Genomic DNA, 25,654 nt, shown 5'->3' on the forward strand with positions numbered 1-25,654 from the left:
TTTTTTTTTTTTTTTTGTCTGTGCATACATATTACCCTCCGACGTCTGACTAGCTTAGCTAGTTTTCACTTCTTACAAAAAAAAAAAAAGATTTATTTGCCGGATGCCTGGACTTCAAGTACAAAACATCATCACACCTGAAAGCGTGTGGAAAAAGTGGCGTTCGATGACGCTGATGACAGATTAAACCGTCTTTCATACAATCAGATGTCATTTCTTGATCGCAACAAGGGTTAAGTACTATCATAATATGATTGGGGGAAAAAAAAAAAAAAAACACAGACTATGTCCTCTGTTGGATTGTCCTGTCATTCCTGCATTTGGGGCTGGAGGACGTGAAACCTAGAAGCTGATTTGGCTGCGTTTTAAATGCAGCGTTACAGTTGTCCTGAACGCAAGCTTGTCTTTTAGAACGGTTCATTTGCAAACACGACCGTAGTCAGCTCCAAGCTGTGAGCTGTGACCGGGCACAGCCAAAAGAAAAGAGCGTGTTACAAAATGCACAAAATAAATGAACGTAGACGTAAAACTGAAAGAGATTTAAACCGTAACGAAAGAGTTTTAAACCTTAACTAAAAAGTTCAGCAGAAATGAAAACAAAAAAAAAAAAGATAATCATAACATCAATGACAGTAGTAATATAACATGACAAGTAATGTTTAAATGAAAAAAAAAACAAAACAACAACAACAAGAAAAAAAAAACAAAAAACCCCAAAGTAAAAAGCGTGAGTGAGGGGGATTAAAATGCGAGATGGGGTGGAGTCCTTTAGTGCTTTGACTTATGCATGGCAACCAATGTCAGACAGCGAGAGGGAGGGAGTCACTCCCCGTCCATCATGACTTGCCACACTATGAGGTGACTGCGCTCAGCTTTGGCCAGGAAAGGCTGGAGCTTCAGAGTGGGCTCATCAAAGTCCTCCGTCTCTCCTCCCTCGTCCCCTACACACACACACACACACACACACACACACACACACACAGAGAGCGAGAGAGACACAGAGTGATTGAGTGAGTTAGTGAGTGAGTCAGTCGGGAGAATGATTTGTGGACTGGAGGGACCACATAAAGATTGACTGAACATTCCATATACCAATACGTGTATGAGTGAATACGACTAAGCTCTCTCATCTGCTGTCAGAACATCTAACACATCTTTGTACTTGTTTCAGATTGTGGGGAAAAAAAAAAAAGTGCTGTAACTGACAAGGACTAACTTCACTGACCGACATTAAGGTACATTAGTCGTAACCGAAGCCTTACCCATTCTGAAATCTATGTAGCCCTCCCCTCCACTCATGACCAGGACAGACTTGCTGGGCTCCGGCGCGGGGGAATCTGATGATGTCGTCGGAGGCTTGTCGCCTCCTGCCTCTCCCCCTGCGCCCGCAGACGGGATCACCTGACCTGTCAGCGAGGAAAGGTACACCGTCAAGAGTACGTTTTTCCACTTCAGCGGAGTAAAGGACAGAGCTGACGGATTTACCATCAGACCACGGGGCCTGACTCCGTCATGACAGGTTCGCCCATCGGAAAGTTTGTGTCGTGACCCAACTAACGCAACACTTTCAATCAGATTACAGACCGCACGTTTTATTGGAGACCTTACAGTACAGTTACTGACACAGTCCAAACAAACGACGTGAAAAGAACATCAGAAAAATGCGACACCTTAAGCCATAGAGCCCTGCCATTTTTACATTTTTTTTTTATTGAACTATGACCTTAATGCAGGGGTGTCAAACTCCGGTCCTGGAGGGCCGGGGTCCTGCTGTTTTTCTTGTAGACCAACTAAACAGAATCTCTGATTGGCTGAAGAGTGTCCACACCTGTTTTCAAGGTGAAAATCAACAGGGAACTAAGAGGTGAAAACAAAAATCAGCAGGACCCCGCCCCTCCAGGACCGGAGTTTGACACCCCTGCCTTAATGACACAGAGGCAAAAAACACACGTGTCCCTGAGGCATTTTCTGTGCTGAAGAAGGAAAAAAAGAAAAGAAGAAGAAACGCTACTATCTGAACATGGAATCATTCAGCGATGTAACGAGACCCGAGTACCTGGCACAGCGGCGAAGAACTTGACGGCGTCCCTGTGACCGTGGAAACAGAGCTGCGCGTGAGCCATCGAGCAGTAGGGAACGAAAGTGCCTGCGGTCACTTTATCGCTCTTCTCGTCTCCGTAGACGCGGATCACGCTGCCCGGGCGGTTTGACGTCCCCGTGGAAACTTTGTCTGTTTTATTCAAAGAAAAACCCAGAACAACGAGGGGCAAGCATTAAATCCAACCTCAGAAATATACGCTACGCAAAAAAAAAAAAAAAGTTTTTTTGTTTTGTATTTTTTGCTAAGAAACTTGTCAGTTAAAGGTGATAAGCACGCACTCTCTGTCAGAGGGATGGAGATGATAACGCCATTTCCAGTGCCGACCCACAGACGATTACAGGATACCATCAAGGCTGTAATCCTCACAAAGGAGAAACCCAGTTTACCAGTCCCTACAAATCAAATCATCCACAGAAAAGCACAGAAAAAAAAAACAGGTCAGTTAATAACGAATGAGATACTGCCAACAGGCTTTCATATCAGCAAATTGAGAAAACCAACAAAAACTATTATCATTCACAGAATAGCACATCCTATCAGATGCCAGATGTAGAGAACAGGTCAGATTGTTAGCATGTTTTATCAGAAAATGTATCATATCACATCAAAACAAATGCTATGTGGAAAAGTGTGAAGCATGTTAAGTGCTGAACCTTTATCTGACTGGAAATTCAAAATTGGTGAGCAGACAAAAAGAGAGTCAACAACTCCACGTGGGAGGCAGAAGGGGCTGATGGCAGTCACAATGCCGTACTGTACTGTGAGATTACAGAGTACGTGAGGTTAGGAGGGCAGCTTGGCTGCGCTCACCGAGCATCTTGCTGACGTAAGGCTCTATGTCCACATCCTGCAGGTGCTGGTGAGTGTGCGCGTGGAACAGTCTGAGTGTGGAGTCCAGACGGATGGACACCCAGATGCCGTCTCCGTCCCACGCCAGCTGCCTCACCTGGCTCTCTTTACGAGGATGGGCATCGAACGACTTCTGCAAAAAAAATAGGAACCATAAAAACAAGAGTGGTGAGACTGCAGTAATGACTGCACCACTAACACACACTCCACAGCAACAGTAACAATTCAATATAACTCAAAACACCACTGTTGTAGTCATTAAACTGTTTGATGAATACAGTGAAACTGAAGTGAGAATTAAAATCTCTTAACAGAATATCAGGGAGAGGGAGAGAGAGTGCTCACTGCTGTACCTCTATCCTCATGGCTTTGGGCTGGACCACGAAGATTTTGTTCCTATAGCCACACCACACTTTATCATGCACCACTGTCATACAGCGGATGGAGTGATGGGGTCGGCCCAGGTCCAACAGATGGTAGTTGGTCAGATCCCACTGGCCATCTGGAAACACACACACAGGCAGTCATGTTAAGAAATGATCTGAGAACAGACTAGCTGACCCAATTGTTCATTTTTTGTCTTATTTATAGGAATGAAATGACCTCAGGCAAAAAAGGTGACAATTCCCATTCATTCCTGAATTGGATTTTCGCTCAACTTGAATCAATCATACCAGAATTAATGATAACATTTTATTATCGACTGTTTTCTTATTATTAATATCAGCTATAAAGACATTAAAACAGGACGTGTCAAGTCATAATGTAAGCTAACGCTAATTTGTAATGTAAAACCTGGCAAGCTGTAGTCTGAGGTTAACATTTTTGGTCTGGTTCACAGGAACCCAAACAATCATTCTCTGCCACGAGATTCTCTTACCTACTCCTCTGTGGAAAACGGCCAGAGTCCCATCAGCCAGCGCTACCAGCACCCGTCCTTTCACGTGGCTAAAAAGGACACGGTCACAGTGAGACACACAATCCTTTACACATGTACCATAACATGTGCTCTGTGCATGTGTATGTATATATATGTGTGTGCGTGTACTTACACAATTCCCAAGATGGAGTCCTTTAGCTTTATTGAGTGAAGACTCTTCCTCCACTGTGCCACGGACGAGTGTACGTACACGCTGCCACAGACCACGCACACGGTTAACATGAAGTAAAACTAAACCAGAAAAACTGCCCAAACGGTTAAAAAAAACAACAAAAAAACAAAGTGATTTGGGCTGGACTCTTTCAAACATAATGACCACTCACCAGCCATTCTGGGCCCCTAACCACATGGTGGGTAGGACACTGCTCATTTTACTGGCCTCCTCCCTCATCAGGTCCTGATCCTCGGGGACTGAACTCACTCCGTCCTTCACCAGGTCACTCTCCCTGCTCCAGACAGCCACGTTAAAGCGGTCGCATTAGAGACGGTTTATAGGGTCATGTATTGTGAAGAAGGCGAACAGGAAGTGACCACAGATGGAAAGGGGTTTAACGATGGCCCTATACGATACGCATACTAAGCACATTGCAGTGGCGGTATGCAGTCCAACTCCTTCAGTCAAAGAAACGGTAGGATTTTGTTTAAATTACACACAAGCTCAAGTACAACTACTCCACACGTCCCAAGAGGCCTCTGAATGTTGACGCCAACATTAAGGATTAGATATTACATTACAGTTTTCGCTGAATATTAACAGAGGTACTGAATGAAATGTTGCATGTGTTCGATTAAAGAACGCGAAGAGCGTTAGTCGCCAAGGTCGCCCACCTCTGCGTGTACGTGGACGGCGTCTCTCCTGGGTTCTGGACTCCCAGCGGGTCCGTAAACACGTGTTCTGTGTAGATCCCCCCCGGGCTGACACCCATCACCGAGTTCTCCTCTGCGGACACGGCGCTGACCTCCGTGGCCTCCAGGGCTTCCTCCGCCGCGGGGACCCCATCCCGACCAGGGCCGCGCTGCACTTTAGCCCTGCCCAAGCCTGGGGAAGGAAAGAGCCGGACAATCAGCCTGCAGCTCTGAATAAATCAGTCAGTGTGATTACATTACAAACTAGAGACAGAGACAACACAGCTGTACTTCGACTGAGATCTGTTACAAATGACTCTTTATTTAAACATTTTTTTTTTTAAGTAAGAAAATACGTAAATAGAGATGTTTTGATTCGCCTGTTGTTCGTAGAGAAGAGGGTATTAACCCAGACGGAGGAAAGGAGCTGGAGGAAGAGTTCTTTGGTAACCTGTGTCTGTTTGCTCATTGGACTCCGTGGAGCTGGTGCAGGCTGTTTGGGGAATGGCCACTGTCCCTTCAGCGGAGCAGCCCACCACCGTGATGCCGTCCAGAACGCCCTCGGCGCCCGTCGACCCGCTGTTCGCCGTCTTGCTCGTCGCAGACGCTCCCTCGCCCTGGCCGGACTCTTTCCCCTGGGGCACCTCCTCGCCCGCGGGGTAATCTGTCTCCCGGGCCCCTGGGGTTAACAAACAAAATGTAGTGTCAGTGATGGAAATAAACGATGCATTTTAATGAATGCGGGAGTATTTACAAAAAGTCTCTCTGTGTCGTACTCTCAAATCAGTCAGTTCAGCACATCAGAATCCATCATTATCATAGAGGAGCATCTCTCCTGTTAAACTACGTGGATGTAGAAGCCTCTGTGTGCACACATGTGAAGCTGCGTGGAGCGCCCTTGGACTGACCTGGTACGCTGGCGATGCAGAGCACGTGAGAATTGCAGACAAAGAAGTTCTCCAGGATGTTCCCGGGCTGGTTGGCGTCGATAACGATGACCTTGGTGGTGGATTGTGTGCTGGTGCAGATCCACACCAGGCTGGACAGTTCATCCTGATGCCTCAGCTCCTTCTCTTGCTCCTGAACATGGACACGCAAACACACACACACACACACACACACACACACACACACAGAGTTACAGCTTCACGAAATGGCTCAACTGAATAGTTATATAAACAATTTACCCTATTCACAAATGTATAAAGATAAGAAACTTCTGAACTAAACAAAACTCCAGGGGTAATATATGCTCCTAACACACATATGTAATAAAAGAGCATTGGTGCAGTGAGGGATGTGACAGCTAAATTCTACCTCATAAATGATCACAGAGAATATGGTCAAGTCGTAAACAGCAATGCTTTCATTTGTATTGTATTATATTAGGTTGTATTATATTATATTCTATTATATTATATTATACTGTGTGTGTGTGTGTGTTTGTGGCACCTTGAGCTCCTGCTCTAGCCTGTCCAGGCTGCTCTGAGAGCCTATTCTGGGCCGTGGGCTGAGAGAACCGCTCTCTGCTCCTGACAGGTCTTTATAAAACACACTCGCCCCCACAATGGAACCACCGTCACGCGTCTTTCCTCCTGTCAGGTTCACCCCCGCGGCACACCATAGCTACACACACACACACACACACACACACACACACAAACACAAATACAAACACACACACACACACACACATCCACACAGACAAACACACACACACACACAGACAAACAAATACACACACACACAAACACACACATACACACACAAACACAGACACACATCCACACAAACACACACACACACACACACACACCCACACACACATCCACACACACACAGACAAACAAATACACATCCACACACACACACATACACACACACACACAGATTCACCTGTTATATAAAAACACTGAGATACCAGGCTAGGCAGAACATAAGACAGGGTAACTGATAATGCACTTCTACACTGAACAACAACAGAACAGCTTTTAAAGGTCCACTACAACTAAAACTCTCATTTATCTAAACCGCCATAAGCAGATGAAGGCAAGAAAAACAGGAAAACGCGATCTCAATTCTATTAATGATCAACATTAAGACAAGGACTCTGCTGCAGAAGGATCAGATGAGGGTAAATGAAGGTGTGTTCACCTTCATGGAAGCGTCTTTTTCATTTAAGGGCCTGAGGTAGACGGGCACTGGTAAATTCTTCATCTTACTCTCTGCCTGAGCACCATTGGTAACCTTTTAAGACAGAAAAAAAATAAAATAAATTTAGCCCATCACTGCAGGATTTCACACAATAGGTCTTTAAACTGCGCCTTTGTCGGTTAACAACGCAGGCGTGAGGACAGTGATTCGTACCTTGTATTTCTGGGGCAGGCTCCAGCCATAGGCCTGCACCCTGCCGTCCTCCTTCTGCACGTGAGCCTTCACCTGTCTGTACTGGGCTCGTTTCTGTTCCCTGCGTGACACAACATTCTCCACCTCTGGCCTGTGTACACACACACATGCACACGCACACGCACATGTGCATGCGCACGCACACACGCACGCACGCACACACGCACGCACACACAGACACAGACATAGACACAGACACACACACACAGACCAGATACATATCAGTCAACAACTGTCAAACAACTTCTCCCACAAACGTGAACATGTGAACAGACTGTCTGGGCCAAAGACAAACTACGGACAGAAGATCACTCACTCCTCATTGAGGAAGTCAAAGGCCTTTGATTTGTCGCTGGGTAGCTGGGCGAGGGCGCTGCTCCTCTTCTTGACAGAGGGGACAATGTGCGAAGTGGGCGCGTTGTATTTGACATTGACGGGCGCCTCAGGCTTTTTCCCCGCAGCACTCGAGGAGGAGCTGAAGAGCCGGCTGAAACTGCGGATGTGAGAAGAGGGAGAGACAGGGAGAAGGAAAGGGTGGGGGAGGGGGAGAAGGAGGGAGGGAGAAGGAGGGAGAGAAAGAGACGACACAAAGACTGATAGAGATGCGGACACAAGCAGTCATAGCAACACCGGCAGCAGTGTTAGAGGTCAAAGGTTAACAGTTATGGGGTCACTGGGTCATTTTCTGAGCACGTGACATGCACCCAGCAGCTTAGCACTGACATCCCCTTCCACATTGTCTCTAATCTATCGGCCCAAAGCCAAACCACTGTTAGTGCACCCAGTATACACTGAACCGCTGATGTCATAGTCACCCAGAGAAAACCATCCCCATAGGTCAGATCCATTAAGGGTTGATCATGTATTCGTTTCAAGCTTTACATTGTCTGTCAAAGCCCATGCTGACACACCAAAACTAAACATCAAAAAGGCTTATTTCAGAAGTTCATTTGTATACTTAAATAGTTTCAGTTCCATATAAATAATTAATTTGAAAGTACTATAAAACATAGAAGAACAAAAATAATCTATGAGTTACTTGGTGGTCATTAAACATCTCTGTATCTGAAATACATCTCTGCAAACACACCAAGGCACTGAACACTCCAAATGTTTCGTAAATGTAAAACCTCCCTGTCACTACACAGTGTCTTAAAGGCAATTTCCAAAGTCTACATGAGAACTCCCCCCCACCCTCTCACATACTTTCTGCAAACACACAAGACAACACAGGCAAGGCAAGGTAAAGACAACACAAAGGGATACACACCAGGAGAGTAAATGGATTTTAAAAAGGATGCAATTCCCTCAAAGAAATTCATTCTTTAAAATCAAAGACACCGCATCATTCTCAGTACCACGACCTGGGATTGATTTTTAGACTTAACACGTAGTTCAGGAAGAACTCACTCACTTCTCAAAATCTGTGGTTTAAAAGCTATTGTTTTGTTTTTTTTGACACAGACACTGCATCAAACTTTTGTTAGTTCCAATTAGAATTTTATGGCAAAAATAGTTTGGCTCTAAAAAGTTTCTGTTGAAAAAGGTTCAGACAAAAAAAAATCATTCCCAAATCTGCAGACCGTGTAGTTGGATTTCAGAACCATATCAAGACCAAAAAAAAAAAAACCAAAAAAAACAAAAAAAGGATTTACTGGCATTTCAAAGATTTACCTACATCCTGGATGAAACAATACACAAATAAAAGAAACAAAAGGACAACATAAAAAGGAGAGGGAGAAACATTTGTAAAAATGCCAGACCACATAAACTAACACATACTTGAACTCTAAACAAAATCAGTTAATAAGGAAAGCTTACAACTGCCAGATACTGGATTTTTTCTTTTCTGTCAGCGTTGGGTTCTCTCTCGAGGCTCTAATGAGGAAAAGAGGGAAAAAAAAAAAAAAAAACGTATTCATTTATACGTGTTACTAAAATAAATAATCACGATTCAAAACTGTTAGTTTCACTGACGATACGAGTTATGCTTAATAATCCCCTGCACCGTTTATTAGATCTGCTACTGTCTTGCCACAATAAAGGACATGGAACATAAAATGTTTAATTCTCTCTTACAGTGTCAACGGATGGGTCACGTCCTCTTTCCTTCACTCACCGAATCATCTCAGTCCACCTCACAGCCTCCTGTAACTCCATCAGCCTCTCTTTGTACTGGTTCCTCTCCATCAGCACCCGCGCCATCTCCACCCGCGTGAAGCGCTTCCTCTGGGCTGTGGGCACGTCGCTCTGCAGGACATGGCGCAATTCACAGTCTCATGAATTCATCATCAGCTGTTTTCTCTATTCATTTAACTCTTTAGTGTTCTGACACACTGCCACACAATTCACATAGCACGATTCACAGTCTCATGAATTCATCATCGGCTGTTTTCTCTATTCATTTAACTCTTCAGTGTTCTGACACACTGCCACACAATTCACATAGCACGATTCACAGTCTCATGAATTCATCATCGGCTGTTTTCTCTATTCATTTAACTCTTCAGTGTTCTGACACACTGCCACACCGATTCACATAGCACGATTCACAGTCTCATGAATTCATCATCGGCTGTTTTCTCTATTCATTTAACTCTTCAGTGTTCTGACACACTGCCACACAATTCACATAGCACGATTCACAGTCTCATGAATTCATCATCAACTGTTTTCCTTATGAATTTAACTCTTTAGTGTTCTGACACACCAATTCACACAGCACAATTCACAGTCTCGTACATTTATCATCAGCTGTTTTCCTTATGAAATTAACTCTTTAGTGTTCTGACAAACCAGTTCACGCAGCACAATTCACAGTCTCATGAATTCATCATTGGCTGTTTTCCCTATTCATTTAACTCTTTAGTGTTCTGACACACTGCCGCACAATTCACACAGCACGATTCACAGTCTCATGAATTCATCATCGGCTGTTTTCCGTATTAACTGAACTCATTAGAGCCTTATTGTTCTGACCCACTGCTGTTAAAAAGAAAAAAAGTCAAGAGAATGAGCTCACGTCATCATCTTCTTTCGTTTTCTGTCTGCTCTCCTCTGCCTCTGCACGCACTCTGTCAAAAAACACACAGACACTGATTCACAAAAAACACACTCAATTCACTCTGATATGCAGGACACACAGACACTCCAATTCACTCTGATATGCAGGACACACAGACACTCCAATTCACTCTGATAATGCAGGACACACAGACACTCCAATTCACTCTGATATGCAGGACACACAGACACTCCAATTCACTCTGATAATGCAGGACACACAGACACTCCAATTCACTCCGATATGCAGGACACACAGACACTCCAATTCACTCTGATATGCAGGACACGCAGACACTCCAATTCACTCTGATATGCAGGACACACAGACACTCCAATTCACTCTGATATGCAGGACACGCAGACACTCCAATTCACTCTGATATGCAGGACAACAGAGCCAGGAACAAGCTACTGGGGCTGATTACAGTAGAGTAAACTGAAATTAATCCAAGAAACTAGAAGCAAAGGACTCACAGCGAAGGGGTTACTAGAGCCAATAAAAAAAAAAAAGAAAAAAAAAAAAGAAAAACCCAGCCATTCGGAACATTCTAGAACTGTTTTGGGGAATTCTAGAAGAACTCACCTCTTGATCTCCTCCTCCAGCTCCTTATTCCTCTCCTCCAGTTTGTCTTTGGCCTGTCGGAGCACCTCCAGTTCGCCCTGCAGAACGTCTTTTTCGCACGTCAGTTCATCGACGCGAGCGATCAGGTCGTTCTTCACCACGTTCAGGGCATTCCTGTAGCACACACAGAGCACCAGCACACACTACAGTGCTGCAAAGACATGTATTTTTTTAACTCAGTGCCTCTATCAGGCGCTGTACAGCACGCTGACCAGCAGAGGGCAGGAGAGTATTGATTACGTATCTAATGAATCTGAAGATTCAGATGTATTTTTTTTTTTTTTTTTTTCCTTTTACATTTACACTCATTCACATATGGTGTGAAATTAACATCTAAAGCATTCTAAAAAAGAAAAAAGAAAAAAAGTGAGTCCAAGCTATAAAGAGTGGGTACCATTCTTATACCTAAAGTTCACAGATGAAGAAAACAAGGCTTAAATGTTTTTTGACAACAGCAACCGTAGTCAGTACAGGGGCGGACGGAACACATATCTTACTTTGTCTCCAGCAGCTGTGTGTTTTCCTGAATAAGATGTTCCACTTCTCGACCCATCCCTGTGGCCGCAGAGCAAACACACTGGTTACAGTTTTATTCTCTCAGAATATCTGCAAGTGAGTTATCAGCAGCTCAGGGTGTTCCCTACTGTCTTTATAATACCCTGTCGTTCGTTTAAAACCTGCTCTAAAAGAAAACAAAACTAAGGCTTCATACGGATAATAATTAATCCTGAGAAATTACAGATAGAACAGGGCTGCGACAAGAGTGAAATAATAATCGAGCGGTAGAAGCAGATTTTCTTACCAAAGAAATTAAGATCTACAACAGCCAAGCAAACCGTGGAAGGCAGAGAAAAGGAAAGAATGGGTAAGGCAAGAGATGTAAAGCAACACACACACACAAACATACACACACACACAGACACAGATACACACACACACACACACACACAGACACACACAGAGACACAAACAGAAACACACACACACACACACACACAAACAGAAACACACACACAGACACAGATACACACACACACACACATACACACACACTCACACAGACACAGACACACACTCACACAGACACACACACACACAGACACAAACACACAAACACAAACACACACAGACAAAGACAAACACAAACACACAGACACACACACACACACACACACACACACAGACACAGGCACACACACACAGACACAGACACACACACACACACACACACACACACACAAAAGCCATCTAAAATATCACATGGCGAACAACAGGCTTCGAAACAATCCAAGCCCCCCCCCACAATCTAATCTTTCATTCAGTGGCAGATTCATCTGAAAGACACGGCCAGGCCAGCAGAGAGCTAACAATACAGAAGAGATTGTATTCGGTGAGTTGAATAGGCTGTAGACTAGAGTCTGTAATTTAGTGTACCTCACGGTTTTCAACCTTCTAATTATTTGAACGTGGATTAATATCATTACTGCAAGGCCCCAGAGGCACAGGCTCTACCTTACTCCCAGCGATCATGTTACATGTTGGAAATACAAATACATTAAAACTAACATCTACTCAGACACCAGTTTCACTCAGACACCCAATGTAAGATCCATTAAGTCGATGTGCGATATTCAAAACTTCTCGAGATGAATACTGATCGTGAAACGTGGTGGTGTGGATAGACTGCGGTTCAGATGAAAGAGGAAAAAATGAGTGTGAGTGAAAATATACACACCAGAATACTCGTCTGATGGAAGGAACAAAAGCCCAAAGAAAAGAAGGAACGTGAAAATAGAGAGAAAATCAGGTTAGATGGAGGGAGGAACACTGAATGTTTTTAGGGTATGGGCTCCACAGAACTCATAGTAGTACTGTAGGATTAATGGGGTGAAATGTAATCTAATCCGGGCACTAGACGGTGTGGTTCAGTAGGGTGGAAGGTAATCTAATCCAGGCACTGGTCTGTGTGGTTCAATAGGGTGAAAGGTAATGTAATCCAGGCACCGGACTATGCAGTTCAACAGGGTGAAAGGTGTTCTAATCCAGGAACTGGACTGTGTAGTTCAATGGGGTGAAGGGTGTTCTAATCCAGGTACTGAACGATAATGGTTCAACAGGGTGAAAGGTGTTTTAATCCAGGCACTGCACTGTGTAGTTCAATGGGGTGAAAGGTGTTCTAATCCAGGTACTGAACTATAATGGTTCAACAGGGTGAAAGGTGCTCTAATCTTGGCACTGCACTGTGTGGATCTATAGAGTGAAAGTTAAACTAATCTAATCCAGTCACTGGACTGTGTGGTTTAAACTGGAAGCTGGACAAATTCATATTCTACACATGGCTGCCATGCAGGAAGTCCTACAACCCATGAACAAACACACACAATGAGGGCTAAGGTGGCAGACATTGGACACATATACAAACAACATGACAGTAGACAAAAACAAGACGAAATGTAAACATAAACATAACCTTACACTGTCTATAGCATCTAAATTCTTTACGGAAATTTTACAGTTCCTTCCAAACGCAAAATCGGGACTTCTGTTACCCTCCACCTGCACATTTTTTGATTCATTTTAAAACAGTAAAACAGGCCTCCTCGGTCCCGTAACATGCAGACTCTTACCCAGTAAGTCAGCACCTTCATCAACATCCCCTATGAGATCTGTGCCCGCAGAGGAGAGCTCCTCAAACAGAGACTCAGTGTTCCGGTCAAAGGCCATGTTCTCGATTCCCTTAGTGGGAGTGCTGGTGGAGGCAGAGAGAGGGAGAGAGAGAGAGAGAGAGAGAAACTGACACTCAGAGCATGGAGAGACAGTGGACAGAAGGGGCCGTATAAATACAGGTTTTGAGATTGCTAATTAACTATGGGTACCGTGCAAATTTTAACTTTGGTTACTGGCGGTATCAGTAGACACAAGTAAGTACCCCTGGTTGAGGTCTTTTGAACAGTGGCATACCTGGCTCCTTGGCATCCACTGAGATCCATGTCCAGTTCAGGAGTGGACTCAATGATCGCTTGCACCTCGGACTTCTCCACATTTTCACTCGCATCTAAAAACGACGCGCGGAAACAGAGAGAAAACTCAAGATGGGTCTGCCTTCATCTTCTGTTTGCACAACATCAAAAAAGCGAACAAAAGATTTCATGACACCTTCTGCAACATTCATCGTAAGCAGTGCAGCAGAGAAGAACGGGAAATGCAGCCAACTGACGCGCTCCTTCGTTTTCATAAACATTAACAAAAATTCATATACTGTTCTACAGAGCTCTTTAAAAAACGGAACAGGCTTCACTAAGACAGGCGTGGTCATAGTTCCTACGTCAGGTGACTGTCGATATATTTAAAGAGGACTCGAACAAACAGGTGATGGCAGAGTCTGCATTAGAGCAGTGAGACATACCTGAAGATGGAGTTTCTGTTTCTAGTCCACCCTGTACGCTAATATTCTTACTGCTGCTTGGTTTCCCATTGCTGGAATCTAGGTTGCTGTTCAATCCCTCCGCATCCTCCGTCCGGGGCGTGTCCACGGACGCCATGGCAACATCAGAGGTTGCCGTGGACATCGGCGTGGCAGATTTGGAGCCTCCCCGACTTGCGGCAGACAGTTCATCCTTGAACCCGGGAAACACAAGGCGGTTATGAAAAAAATGATACTCCAAATCCACACATTGTCCCTGACGATCACATTTTTGATTGGTAATGAACACACAGTTGCAAACTGGACATCACTCACTACAAACGTAACCTGTATGGTTCCACCTGAGACACAACCGTCACCCATGTTACCATAAACTGGGTACTCATGTTTTGTCAGGACACACGTGCAAATCTTCAAGACATGCAGGTAAGGGAGCTTCAGAAAGACTGATATACATAGACTAACTAAGATTCTATAAATATATTAATTAACAACCATTCCAATATTTGCTGTAATCTTTTTATCTACTTTAAGAACAGTTCAAAACCACAGGAAATCAAAATCTCTTCAAATAACTACACACACACACTCAGACAGATCCTTTCACATAAAACCTGCAATCCACCACAAATCAATTTGCAACAATATACAAGAAAAAAAAAAAGAAAAAGAACACATACGAGTAAATTATAAAAAAGAAAATATCTCTAACTAGTAAGCCACTAATTGATTAAGTGACTGCTGACAGCTCTGTCAACAGACAGAAGTGCTACAGTTTAGCAACGCTTGATGACTACGTTTTAGTGCTCATATTAGCTATGTATCCACTCTGCTATGGATGTGAATGAGACTGCATGCAATGTCTTCAAACAAATAAACAATCAAACCACAAAAACAAACAAGCCAAAAAAAAACAAAACACCACCACACAAACAAAAAAAACCCCTGATGCTGCATGCAACCAGTCTCTGAGAGTGCGGGTTGTCTTTAACTAACGCTAGAAGATCTTCTTCTCCTTCTTTTTGTCCTAATATACATTTCTGTGAGCTCAGCTAAGAACATCCCTGTTGTATTATGTATAGGAAGACGGTTGCATGCGGCAGTCCGTGCTCCGTGAGCGACAGATGCACAGAGATACAGTTTTAATGAGGACAGACAGGCGGAAGGCTAGGGGCAAAAACTCAGCAAACTACTTGGAGCGAGCGCCGTTGCCAAGGCGATTATCGTCGGACTGACAGACAGGGCTACCTTGCTCTGGTCAGTCGGCGAGATTTCCCAAGTCTCCTGTGAACTCTTACCCTCCCCTCTCCTGAGGGACTCTTCTGCCTCCAACTGGTCAAAGAGAGAATTACAAATGAGCTAGGTGGGTTTGAGATCCTCTGCTGCCCATCTCCTGTTACCCATAAGCAGCTGGCTGATGGGAAGAGCTCTCTCACAGTTTAAAAAGAAAAAAAAAATTCACATACACACACCAGGTATCATTACCTCATTTGGTCCAATCACTTGACTGGATCTGCAGAGGGCAATAGCTCATGACTAACACAATGCTCTTCCCTCAATAGCCCTTTCAGAACTATTCATTCTTATACCGGTTACTGTACGAAAGTTTCAGGTCAAGGCCAGTTCTCTGATTAACACACATCACTGTCAGAGATGAGACTGGAGTGTGGAGAGTTGTAATCAGCAAAATCAGACCCACAACAAGGCAAACGAATGCTGATAAATGTGTGAATATGTGAATAGAGCGAAGCTTTCCTGTCTCAGCAGAACCACCATTAGCATAAATTACCATACCTACACACAATGAGGCCCCAGGGTTAAGGACACGACTTAACTATTCATTCTGGACAAGCAATGCTAAAGCACATCCTGGGCCCCACTGTCTTTTACGAAGTAAGGCAGCTTGTTTTGGAGAAAGCAACAACACAGTGGAAACACCTGTTGACCTTGTGTTTAATGAAGAGGTGTTTCATTCATATCATTCTTTGAGCAGCTCTCCGTCATGTGACTCACATCTATAAAAAGAACACGAGTTCTCATTAAAATCAATCATCTACGCCACTGCAGCTAATCCAAAGAGAGATTAAAAAGTCACCTTGACAGAGAGATTTTGATAACTCCAGGATTAACACGTTTACAGAACAATTTCAGAAAAAATCCCGAAGCTGGCGGCCAGTTTTGTGGCACGACGCGCTCTCTCTTTTACCCTCTCCCTCTCTCTTTCATTATTATTCTGTATCTTTCTATCTCTCCTTCCTTCGCCCCCCCACCCCCACCCCCCATGCACAGTCATTTTCTTCAGGAGCGAAAAACTCCCGTCAGGAGTATTCACTCAGCAGGCTGGTGTCACGCTCTCTCCGTTGCCATAGCAGCATCTGGCCGGCTCAAACCTGGTAGATCTTTGCCGTTTAACCCGAGGGAAAAAAAAAAAAACTCAACAATGGGAGACGACCGGTTTCTCCTTACGCCCGTTTCCACCGCTCTTCATTAGAGTTAAAATGAGGTGAGAGGGAGACAGGGAGGCCCGGATGCCAGAGGCCGGTATGGAGACTGTAAATCTGAGAGAAATGTCGAGTCATTGGGGGGGGGGGGTTGAGCACAAAGGGCAGCCTGTGTGTGTCCACAACGGGAGTCTGACAAAGCTGGGCATCAGTGACGCACCGTTAAAAAAAAAAAAAAAAAAACTCTTTTGTGTCGTTAAGCCTGTGATGTTTCACGACGAGAATAAAAAAAAAAAAGAGAGAGCTTCCCTCAACGCGGTTGCTCAGAGAAAACGTTGGCAGTTTGCTTTCCAAAACTTACGGCCTGAAAACGTCCTTCGCAAAAAAAAAAACAAACAAAGAGTTTAAAAAAGCAAATAACTCATTTTTAGAACATTTTCGGTGGCAACTGCACGTTACACACTGGAGTTTGTACTGCGATGCGGATATTAATGGGAAAATTCATATTACAGGCTTTGTTAGTAAAAAGGATTGTTTTCCTAATCCTCTTTCAGTGAAATTACAGATCGTTGTCGGAAGCCATCTCATTTATAAGATAAGGAGGGGAGGAACGTGACATATAATCTTTGGAGAGACAAAAATAGGCTTTCCTCTGGCTACAAAACGCTTCAAGTAGGTCAAGTCATAACAGAGAGACAAAAAGTCCTTGTATTCACGGAGGCGAATGCAAACATCCAAACGGCACGTGTGTGTGTGTGATACAAAACTAAAAATGTGATTTTGACAGAACTGGACATCAGAGAGTAATGTCATAATTAACCTTCATGTGGGCCCAGTCCCAGGACTGCACAGCTGTAAGCAGTTTCTGTTGCAGCCTCAGCTGAAAAACTATCTTATCCCTAACATCAGCTGCCAGAGTCCACTCAATCAGTCCACAGGGACTCCCTCACATCTCAGGCCTCAAGGTCAGTCTATTTAAGGATCAGATACTTTGATAGTGTCTGTGTTTGTGGATGGAAGCCACTTACACATGAAGGTGTCCCCGTAGTATCTGAATGGTTTCAGAGCAAAACACAAAACAACAACGTCTAAACGCTAAAGAACAAACCTCCCCAGTAGCAACAAAAAGGCGGGGGTGGGTGGAACAGCTCCCCTAATTTAGACTCTGCTGTTGTGAACGCTCTAAGAGGAAAAGGATCAGAGCGCGGAAATGCTTAATGAGACGGAATATTCATAAGATGGGGGGGGGGGGGGGGGGGGGGGGAGGAGGGGGCTTTACAGGATGGTTTCCATAAGAGACACTGGGTTTCTCCGCAACCTGGGAAAAGAAGGGTGTTTTTTTTTGTGCGTGTGTGTGTGTGTGTGTCTGCGGCGCGCTGTTAATCAGCTCTGACACCGGACCCTGACCGACCCGGTTCCACTCTCCCAGCTCTGGACCCCTTTCAACCGTCTGCTTAAGGATGCTGGGCACGGCGACCTGTGCCTCCCGCTCAGAAAAGGCCCTTCCTTTCTGTTAGCACAGCACTGATCTGGGTCTTTTAACACATGTTTTGCACACATCCATTGAGAGAGGGAAGCTCCCTGAATGAGAGAAACCCATGTCGTCATAGCTTTTATCCCCTGCGTGAAAACCCATTTCCCCCTTGTGTGAGAAGTGAACAGTTTATTCTGTGTGTGCGTGTGTGTGTGTGTGCGTGTGTGTGTGTGTCTTTTAACAGGCCAGCACAGATTACGCAAGAAAAGAATCGTGCCGACGAACTGCAAGCAAACAGACAACTTGGTTCAGTTTCTCAGGCATAATTACATATATATATATATATATATATATACATATATATATATATATATATATATATATACACACACATTTAAAAAATCGCAATAGCCTTTATCATAACAAAAAAAAGTAGTCCCAAAAATACTACATTGACCTTTGATTCAGATGTCTGTCACCAAACAAATGTAAATATGTTGTAACAAGCGAAAATAAAACGAGAGAGCTGAAAATCCAAACACTCTTCCCACCTTGATGCTAGTGTTGGAGCGAGGATGGCCAAGGTCGTTGTATCTCCAGGTGTCCGTCCCCGGGGTCTCCACGGGTTCTCTCTGGACCTCAGGGGTCAGCACATCACCCCCGGGCAGAGGGAAGATCCCTATGGACACAGGACGCTCCCTTCTGCATGGAAACAAGAAAAAAAAAAGTGGACTGGTCAATCTATGTCGGGGGGGGGTGGGGGGGGGGTGGCTGGGACTGCTGTGTTATAGTAGATCTCATTCAAGACATGCCGATGAAAACGAAATGAAATTTTGAGTTGTTCAATGAGTGAGTGTACGCAAAAAAAAAAAAAACCCCTCTACTCTGAGACACAGGTGAAGGTACTGTATGCTTGGAAATCCCTGCAGAGGTCTCCATAGCAACCAGGGTAGGACTGAAAACACAAAACACAATGGCCTCTTCAAAACTCAACAGCACACATTCTGCTGCCTGGAGTCCCAGGGACAAGGATTGAGGAGGTTGATCTGACTTCTGCGACTCTGTTCCATTCCTATCTGTTTTGTGTGTATCCCTCTCTCTCTCTCTCTCGCTCTCTCGCTCTCTCTCTCTCTCTCTCTCTGTCTCTCTCTCTCTCTGGGTGCTGTGATAAAGCCACTGCTCTATTCAGTTCTCTCGGAGCCCAACCTGCTGACCATACATTCTGCTGAACGAGGAGCAGGCCATACCCTGGTCAGGGGGATTTCAGCTCAGGCTGGGTCACATGACCAGGCCCTGGACTCGGTGGTAGGATTAAATGAACCAGGCATATGACCACAATCGTGCCACTACCGAGCATGCTCAGTTCAAACCCACCGATGGACAACAGAGTGAAGTAACTGAACTAATGTTGATTTATCGATCCGTTCATACCGCCTCGTTGAATCGATTCTGTGCGTGTGGAAGACTTCAAAATAAACAAATTATGACCCGTGAACTTCAAGCAACATCACAATGTCTTTAACAAAGAACAGAGCGAATGAAACTCTTACATTTTTAATTCAAGCACTTTATTAGCCTGAGAGAACTTGCTTAGGCCTGACAACAGACGCTTATGAAAAAAATGCACAGTAGTGGGCAAACCGATAGACTGGCTTACATAACACACTCAATAAACAACCTATATACCCTCCAAATCTGTTGATTTAAAGGCTTCATTAATGTTACTGCTACAAACACACCCACAGGAAAAAAAAAACCCTGACTGTTTATGTGAAGTGGAAAAGACTCATGAGGGCTGTGTTGTCATTTTTATTTCATTATGTTATCACAGCCAGGCTACACATGCCAGGCCCGGCCCTCATACAGTGAGAGACACATCAGAGTTTACAACCACAGTCTACTCACAACTTTTTTCTCCCCCATGCCAAAGGCCTAACAGATTACGTTATGGGTTTATGTTTTTTTATTTCTTTTTTTCTTCAATCTGATGAGCAACTACCCCTGCTGACTACTTAAGATCTCAGTCATTTTTAATCGTAAGAGTTTAATTTTCCATTTGCAGCAAACACTGACTTGGTAAAAGGTTTAAAAGCTCAAACACACATGCACGCTGACATGTGCACACACGCATGTACAGTGACAAACATATGACATTGTTTTAGTTCACACTCACCCTCAGATCGTTTCTGGACTCTGGCAGTGAATCACTTAGGATTCACAAAAGAAACAAAAACCTGCTTCTGTCTTGTTAAACACAGCGAGATTACAACTGTCTGAGGGTGTGTTTACCTGCGTAAAAGTTAAGAGACAGGCAACATAAACATTCTCGTGTTTATGATGCATGTGCAATGTGTAATCACGACCTATCAAGCGTCCCACGAGATACAAATCTCTCTCATCAGAAATCAGTAGACACAGGGGATATAACATGTGAATGGATCTATTTCGGCACACTATATCGGTATGCAGGTACACCATCAGAGAGGTTCAGAGCAAAGAGAGAGAACAAAGCAGTCTGTTCTGAAAAGAATGAGCAAATTGAAACGCTGTAGACAGAGAACAATAACCCTGTAACAACAGCAGGCAGATCCCCCAAAAGAAAAGAGCGACAGAGAGAGAGAGAGAGAGAGAGAGAGAGAGAGAGAGGGAGGGAGAGAGAGGGAGAGGCAGAATGACAAATCTAAATCAATGTGAAGATTTTGTGCAGTTGGAAAAATAACTGACTCATGGGCCATCAGACAGATTTGCAGTCCCTGTCATGAAAACTTCACTTAATTCAAACAAAAATACTTTTGCCTGAATTCTCTCCCACTCCTCTGATACAGTTTCTGACACCAGAGTTCACATCACGTCGCGTAACGCGCAGCACGGCCAGACACAACCTGCCGGTGTTTACCACACCAGTGCCATGACAGTGGGAAAAAAGGAGGATAGAACAGGAGGGACAGTTTAAAAAGGGATGGATGGACACAGGAAACATGTAGATAGGAAACAACACAAAAACAAACAAACAAACAAAAACAAAAAAGGAAACCAAAAAAGAAAGGAGAAATGACCGACAGACAAGGGGCAAGGAGAGAAAGTCTAAAGGAAGAGAATGTAAACATGCGAGGGAAGCTTAAAGAAAAGTTGACGCACGAGGGAAAAAAAACCCCAAAAAACTACAGAAGATGAAGAAAGAAAGCAAAACAACGAATGACATTTCATAAACGAAAGCTGAAACAGTTGTAGATTCCGTAGTGAAAGAGCACCAAAGAGAAAAGTCTAGAGACAAACTGGAGACCCTCCCTCCTCTCTCTCTCTCTCTCTCTCTCTCTCTCTCTCTCTCTGTGTGTGTGTGTGTGTCGTACCTGCTGATCCTGGGCAGCGAGTGTGCGATGGCTGGTAGGCCGTTAGAGACGGAGTAATGCACCAGCAGCAGGACGGACAGAGAGACCAGCACGGCTGAGTTAATTACCACCGCTCCCCCCACGAAGCCAAAGACAAACAGCAGCATGCACCCCGGACTCATGGCTGCCGCCTGGCATTATGGGTCGCCCAGCGTCCCCCGACACGCAGAAACAATCCCATCCGTACCGGCAGGCGTGAGAAGAGACATCAGAGAGCGAGTGTGCGCGCGCGCGTGCGTGTGTGTGTGTGTGCATGTGGGTGTGTGTATGTGTGACGCTGCAGCCTCTCAGTGTAGTGACATCACCCGGTTGAACGAACACACACACGCGCGCGCGCACATAGAGAAGCAGGGAAAGTAAGAGAGCACAGTAAGGGAAAAAAAAAAAAAAAAAATCTGGCTGCTCTTTTTTTTTTTTTCTTCTTTTTTTCTTCTTTGTCTATCTTACTCTCTCTCTTCCCGTCTGTACTCTGTCACTGTTCCACAGCACTGAACAGGCAGTGCACCACACTGTCTCTCTCTCCCTCTCTCCCTCTCACCCGCTCTCTCTCTCTCTCCCTCTGATACTGAACCAGCATCACCACACTGACAGCTCATTCAAAATGCCTCCTCTCTCTGCTACGATCCCTGACAGCTGATTGGCTGAGAACAAAGAGAAAGAAAAACTGTGGGAACTGGATCTATGTCTGCAATTCCCAGAAGACTACAGAAAGGACTAGCTCCCATTCCTGGGAAGAAACCCAACTACACTTGCTAACAGTTGTTGCTAGGTGAGTAGAATATTGAATCTGGAATAATGGTAGTGCAATCAAAAAAAAAAAATTAAAAAAAAAAACCAAAAAAACAAAAAACATTAATTTTTGCTGCAATCTAATAAAATAAAACAAACACTGATTTTTAAAATAGATAATCATCTGCTAAAAAGGTTCACTTTATATAGGTCAGTGATTAAAATATGACTGTGTTTTAGACCTGCTCTCCTGTATCAGATGTCTGTTTAATTGTGTGGAGGGTAAAACAGCCCAGTTGTGCGTAACAGCACTACTGGTCAAATTCAACATAAAACGCTGCTTCTGTGCCCTTTGAGTTGGGCCACAATTTCAGAATAATCCCATAATCCTCTCCTACAACAGATGGGGAACCACCAGTTCAACCCATTACATCACTTCAACCAGTGTAAGGCTCGTCTCATCCAACAACAGTATAGACCACACACAAACCACCCAGAGTCAAGTTACAACGCGCTCAAAACAACAAATGTGCAATTCCTTTCCGCTGGCCAAGCCACACCCTCATCCCAACACAATGACGGACACACTGACGCGTTACATACAAACACCACATCTCTGAGAAGTGTGTGACTTGATCCCTGTGAAGTGTGTGACAGAGGCGGTTTTAATATGGTGTCATCCTCAGAAACAGTCTGGCACTCCTCTCGGCCCGTCCCCTTAACGTAATCTGTCGCACGGCACCGCTTTTCATTAGCATCACAGAGCGGATTTTCTCAATTTCAATCCTGCCAGAATCAATGTGTCTCCAACAGCCTCTTCCTCTTCTCCTCCACGCATGCACCCATCCATCCATCCAACACACACACACACACACACACAGACGCTCACACACAAACACACACACACATACACACACACACTCACGCACACACACACACACGCACGCACACGCTCACACACACACACACACACACTCACACGCGCGCACACACACACGCTCACACACACAGACGCTCACACACACAGACGCTCACACACCACACACACTCACACACACACGGACACAGACACAGACACACACACACACGTGTGCGTGTGCGCGCTCCGCCGAGGAGAGATGCTGCTGACCTACATTTGAAGCAGCTCGCAACAGTGTGTGTAGGAGTGGCGTCGATGCAGAGAAAGCTTAGAGTGTGTTTTCACATCCACACACTAACGCGCGGAGGAGATGAGATGGAAATGCCATCAGCCGCCTTTTCTAAAGAAATCTGATACACAACACAGCAATCCATCACCATAATAAAGCTCCTTTATTCCGCTCAAATTAATTCGGACCGGCTTGATTTATTAATAAACGGGTCAGTTGTTTCATGAGGCTTTTGAGAGAGCTTTGGGAATACAGAGTGCTTTATATCCACTAAAGCACTTCACACACACACGCTACGGAGGTGACCACACATTCGGTTGGTGTAAAGCATCTACATAAACATGAACCCAAACGAGGTCACACACACACACACACTCACCGTAGTCTGCCCACGGTCCCCGTGTCTGTGGCCTCACTCGCCGTCAGCTGCTGATGTTTGGTTCGCTCCAAATGTTCCATATAACTGTGAATCATCTGTTTGAACCACAGGAGGGGGGACATGTGTAGCTATGGTAACAGCTTTCTTCAATGAGAAGTTATTATTGCTTACTGACAGCTGCAACAGGCAGGACCCTGCATTCACTCAAAACAAACACACACACACACACACACACACCTCATTCTATTTTCTCACCTCTGTGTGTCTTTGATGGAGGGCATTGTACTCTTTTCTCAGTTCAGCTTCTCGTTCTTCTAACCGTCCGACTGGAAAAGAGGTGAAACCATAGGAGAGATTAGGAGAGCTACGTCAATCAGAAAAGAAACAAGGTTGTTAATGTTATGTTAAACAGCAAATACGCTTATGAAAAAAATGTACCGTTCATAAATTACTGCATTCATTTTAAAGTCAAGGATGTATAGACTCATCATCATAAAAGGACAATATTTGATATTTTAAAATCATAATTGAAGGCTTGAGCTTCATAGCTTCAATACATTAAACACTTTTCACAGCTGCACAGTCAGAGGTTGTCATGTATAGCTGACAAACCTGTCAGCTGTGGTAACACAGGATGGCCACAAGGGGTCAGTAGTGGAACAGAAATCTCTCCCAAATCATAAAGCACTGCCAACAAAGCTCTCTGTACCGTGAGTGCCTCCTAACAAACACAAGATCAGCTAAACATAACTAAATGGCATAATCCCCTTATTAACTGGCAGGTTTAATCTAAGCTCTGGAGAGTGGTCTAGTATTCTCAATTTCACTCACAAAGCTTGTCGATTTGAGGGGCAATACACACATGCCAAAATCAAACATTTGGAGCAGCGCACTGGCACTTTGCTCTATGGGATGAAAATCCGCACCACAGTATGTAAGCCCACCATGCGAACTGAGGCAGTTCACGACAATGTCTTGTTTTCTGAGAAAGAATACCACACCAACACAAGACTAATGCCTATTCATACACAAACATTCCAGACATTTTCTCTGTGAGAAATTTCTAGCAGTGCTATGAAACACACACAAAAACACATACACACACACAGACTGATTCATGCTCTGCTCTCAGCATGGAAACCAAACAACCACAAGTAGTATAACGTTTCAGTTCTCCACTCGATTTTTATATATGTGACATGGCGGCCCAAAGCGAACTTCCGAAAAATTATTTCAGCTTATACCTCAGACGATGAGTCTTATGAATTGAGGAAGAGGATGTGTGAAAAGACAGAGGCGGATTTTTACAAGACCATGGTCTATTCATAGCTTATTAGTCAAAACGTCCTCTGATGTAAACGGGTACATGACTGAGGTCAGTCCAGTGGGTTGGGAGTGGCATGTGATGGAAGGCCATGCTCCTCTCACCCCCTACAGTGAACTGACATTTCTTAAGAGAGACTATTAGAACAGAACAGAATAGAATAGAACAGAACAGAACAGAACAGAACGGAACAGAATGGAACAGAATGGAACAGAATAGAATGGAATGGAATGAATTACAAGTCAGAGAGAGCTGTGCAGATACAGCCTTCTCCGTTCAGTATTCGGCACTGAAAGGTTTCCTCTTTGGGTCCTTGGTAGAGTAAAAGTAAATTAGTTAAAAGGGGCCAAAGGCGATGCTGTTTTCACACACAGCTGTACAGTGTCTTGTTAAGAGAATATGCCAAAAAAAAAAAAAAGTCTTTACGTAACGTGCCGCCCACCGAGCGCTCTGCTTGGCGATAAACACGGTCATCCACTCATCATGTGGAGGAGTTCAGTCACCCTGCAGGTATAA

At 44.3% G+C, this 25,654-nt stretch overlaps 1 protein-coding gene across 1 annotated transcript in view; it reads right to left on the minus strand.

The window, feature by feature from the left end:
• Nucleotides 1-754: 754 nt before the first annotated feature.
• spag9b (sperm associated antigen 9b) overlaps nucleotides 755-25,654 on the minus strand; it is a 36,998-nt gene continuing 12,098 nt past the window's right edge. Inside the window, exons 3-29 of the mRNA XM_030773248.1 lie at nucleotides 24,070-24,140; nucleotides 23,815-23,909; nucleotides 18,721-18,871; nucleotides 14,237-14,447; nucleotides 13,792-13,885; nucleotides 13,458-13,579; nucleotides 11,328-11,385; nucleotides 10,792-10,944; nucleotides 10,165-10,216; nucleotides 9,262-9,392; nucleotides 8,964-9,020; nucleotides 7,459-7,635; nucleotides 7,104-7,233; nucleotides 6,891-6,983; nucleotides 6,189-6,362; nucleotides 5,645-5,816; nucleotides 5,211-5,415; nucleotides 4,719-4,958; nucleotides 4,214-4,339; nucleotides 4,003-4,083; nucleotides 3,831-3,898; nucleotides 3,304-3,452; nucleotides 2,912-3,083; nucleotides 2,380-2,493; nucleotides 2,057-2,230; nucleotides 1,263-1,406; nucleotides 755-941 (exon numbers count right to left, since the gene is read on the minus strand). Coding sequence (XP_030629108.1) covers nucleotides 823-941; nucleotides 1,263-1,406; nucleotides 2,057-2,230; nucleotides 2,380-2,493; nucleotides 2,912-3,083; nucleotides 3,304-3,452; nucleotides 3,831-3,898; nucleotides 4,003-4,083; nucleotides 4,214-4,339; nucleotides 4,719-4,958; nucleotides 5,211-5,415; nucleotides 5,645-5,816; nucleotides 6,189-6,362; nucleotides 6,891-6,983; nucleotides 7,104-7,233; nucleotides 7,459-7,635; nucleotides 8,964-9,020; nucleotides 9,262-9,392; nucleotides 10,165-10,216; nucleotides 10,792-10,944; nucleotides 11,328-11,385; nucleotides 13,458-13,579; nucleotides 13,792-13,885; nucleotides 14,237-14,447; nucleotides 18,721-18,871; nucleotides 23,815-23,909; nucleotides 24,070-24,140 — 3,533 coding nt within the window. The 3' untranslated portion in view covers nucleotides 755-822. The remainder of the gene's footprint in view (nucleotides 942-1,262; nucleotides 1,407-2,056; nucleotides 2,231-2,379; nucleotides 2,494-2,911; nucleotides 3,084-3,303; nucleotides 3,453-3,830; nucleotides 3,899-4,002; nucleotides 4,084-4,213; nucleotides 4,340-4,718; nucleotides 4,959-5,210; nucleotides 5,416-5,644; nucleotides 5,817-6,188; nucleotides 6,363-6,890; nucleotides 6,984-7,103; nucleotides 7,234-7,458; nucleotides 7,636-8,963; nucleotides 9,021-9,261; nucleotides 9,393-10,164; nucleotides 10,217-10,791; nucleotides 10,945-11,327; nucleotides 11,386-13,457; nucleotides 13,580-13,791; nucleotides 13,886-14,236; nucleotides 14,448-18,720; nucleotides 18,872-23,814; nucleotides 23,910-24,069; nucleotides 24,141-25,654) is intronic.

Source organism: Chanos chanos, chromosome 5, assembly GCF_902362185.1.
Source record: "Chanos chanos chromosome 5, fChaCha1.1, whole genome shotgun sequence".
Classification (NCBI taxonomy): Eukaryota; Metazoa; Chordata; class Actinopteri; order Gonorynchiformes; family Chanidae; genus Chanos; species Chanos chanos.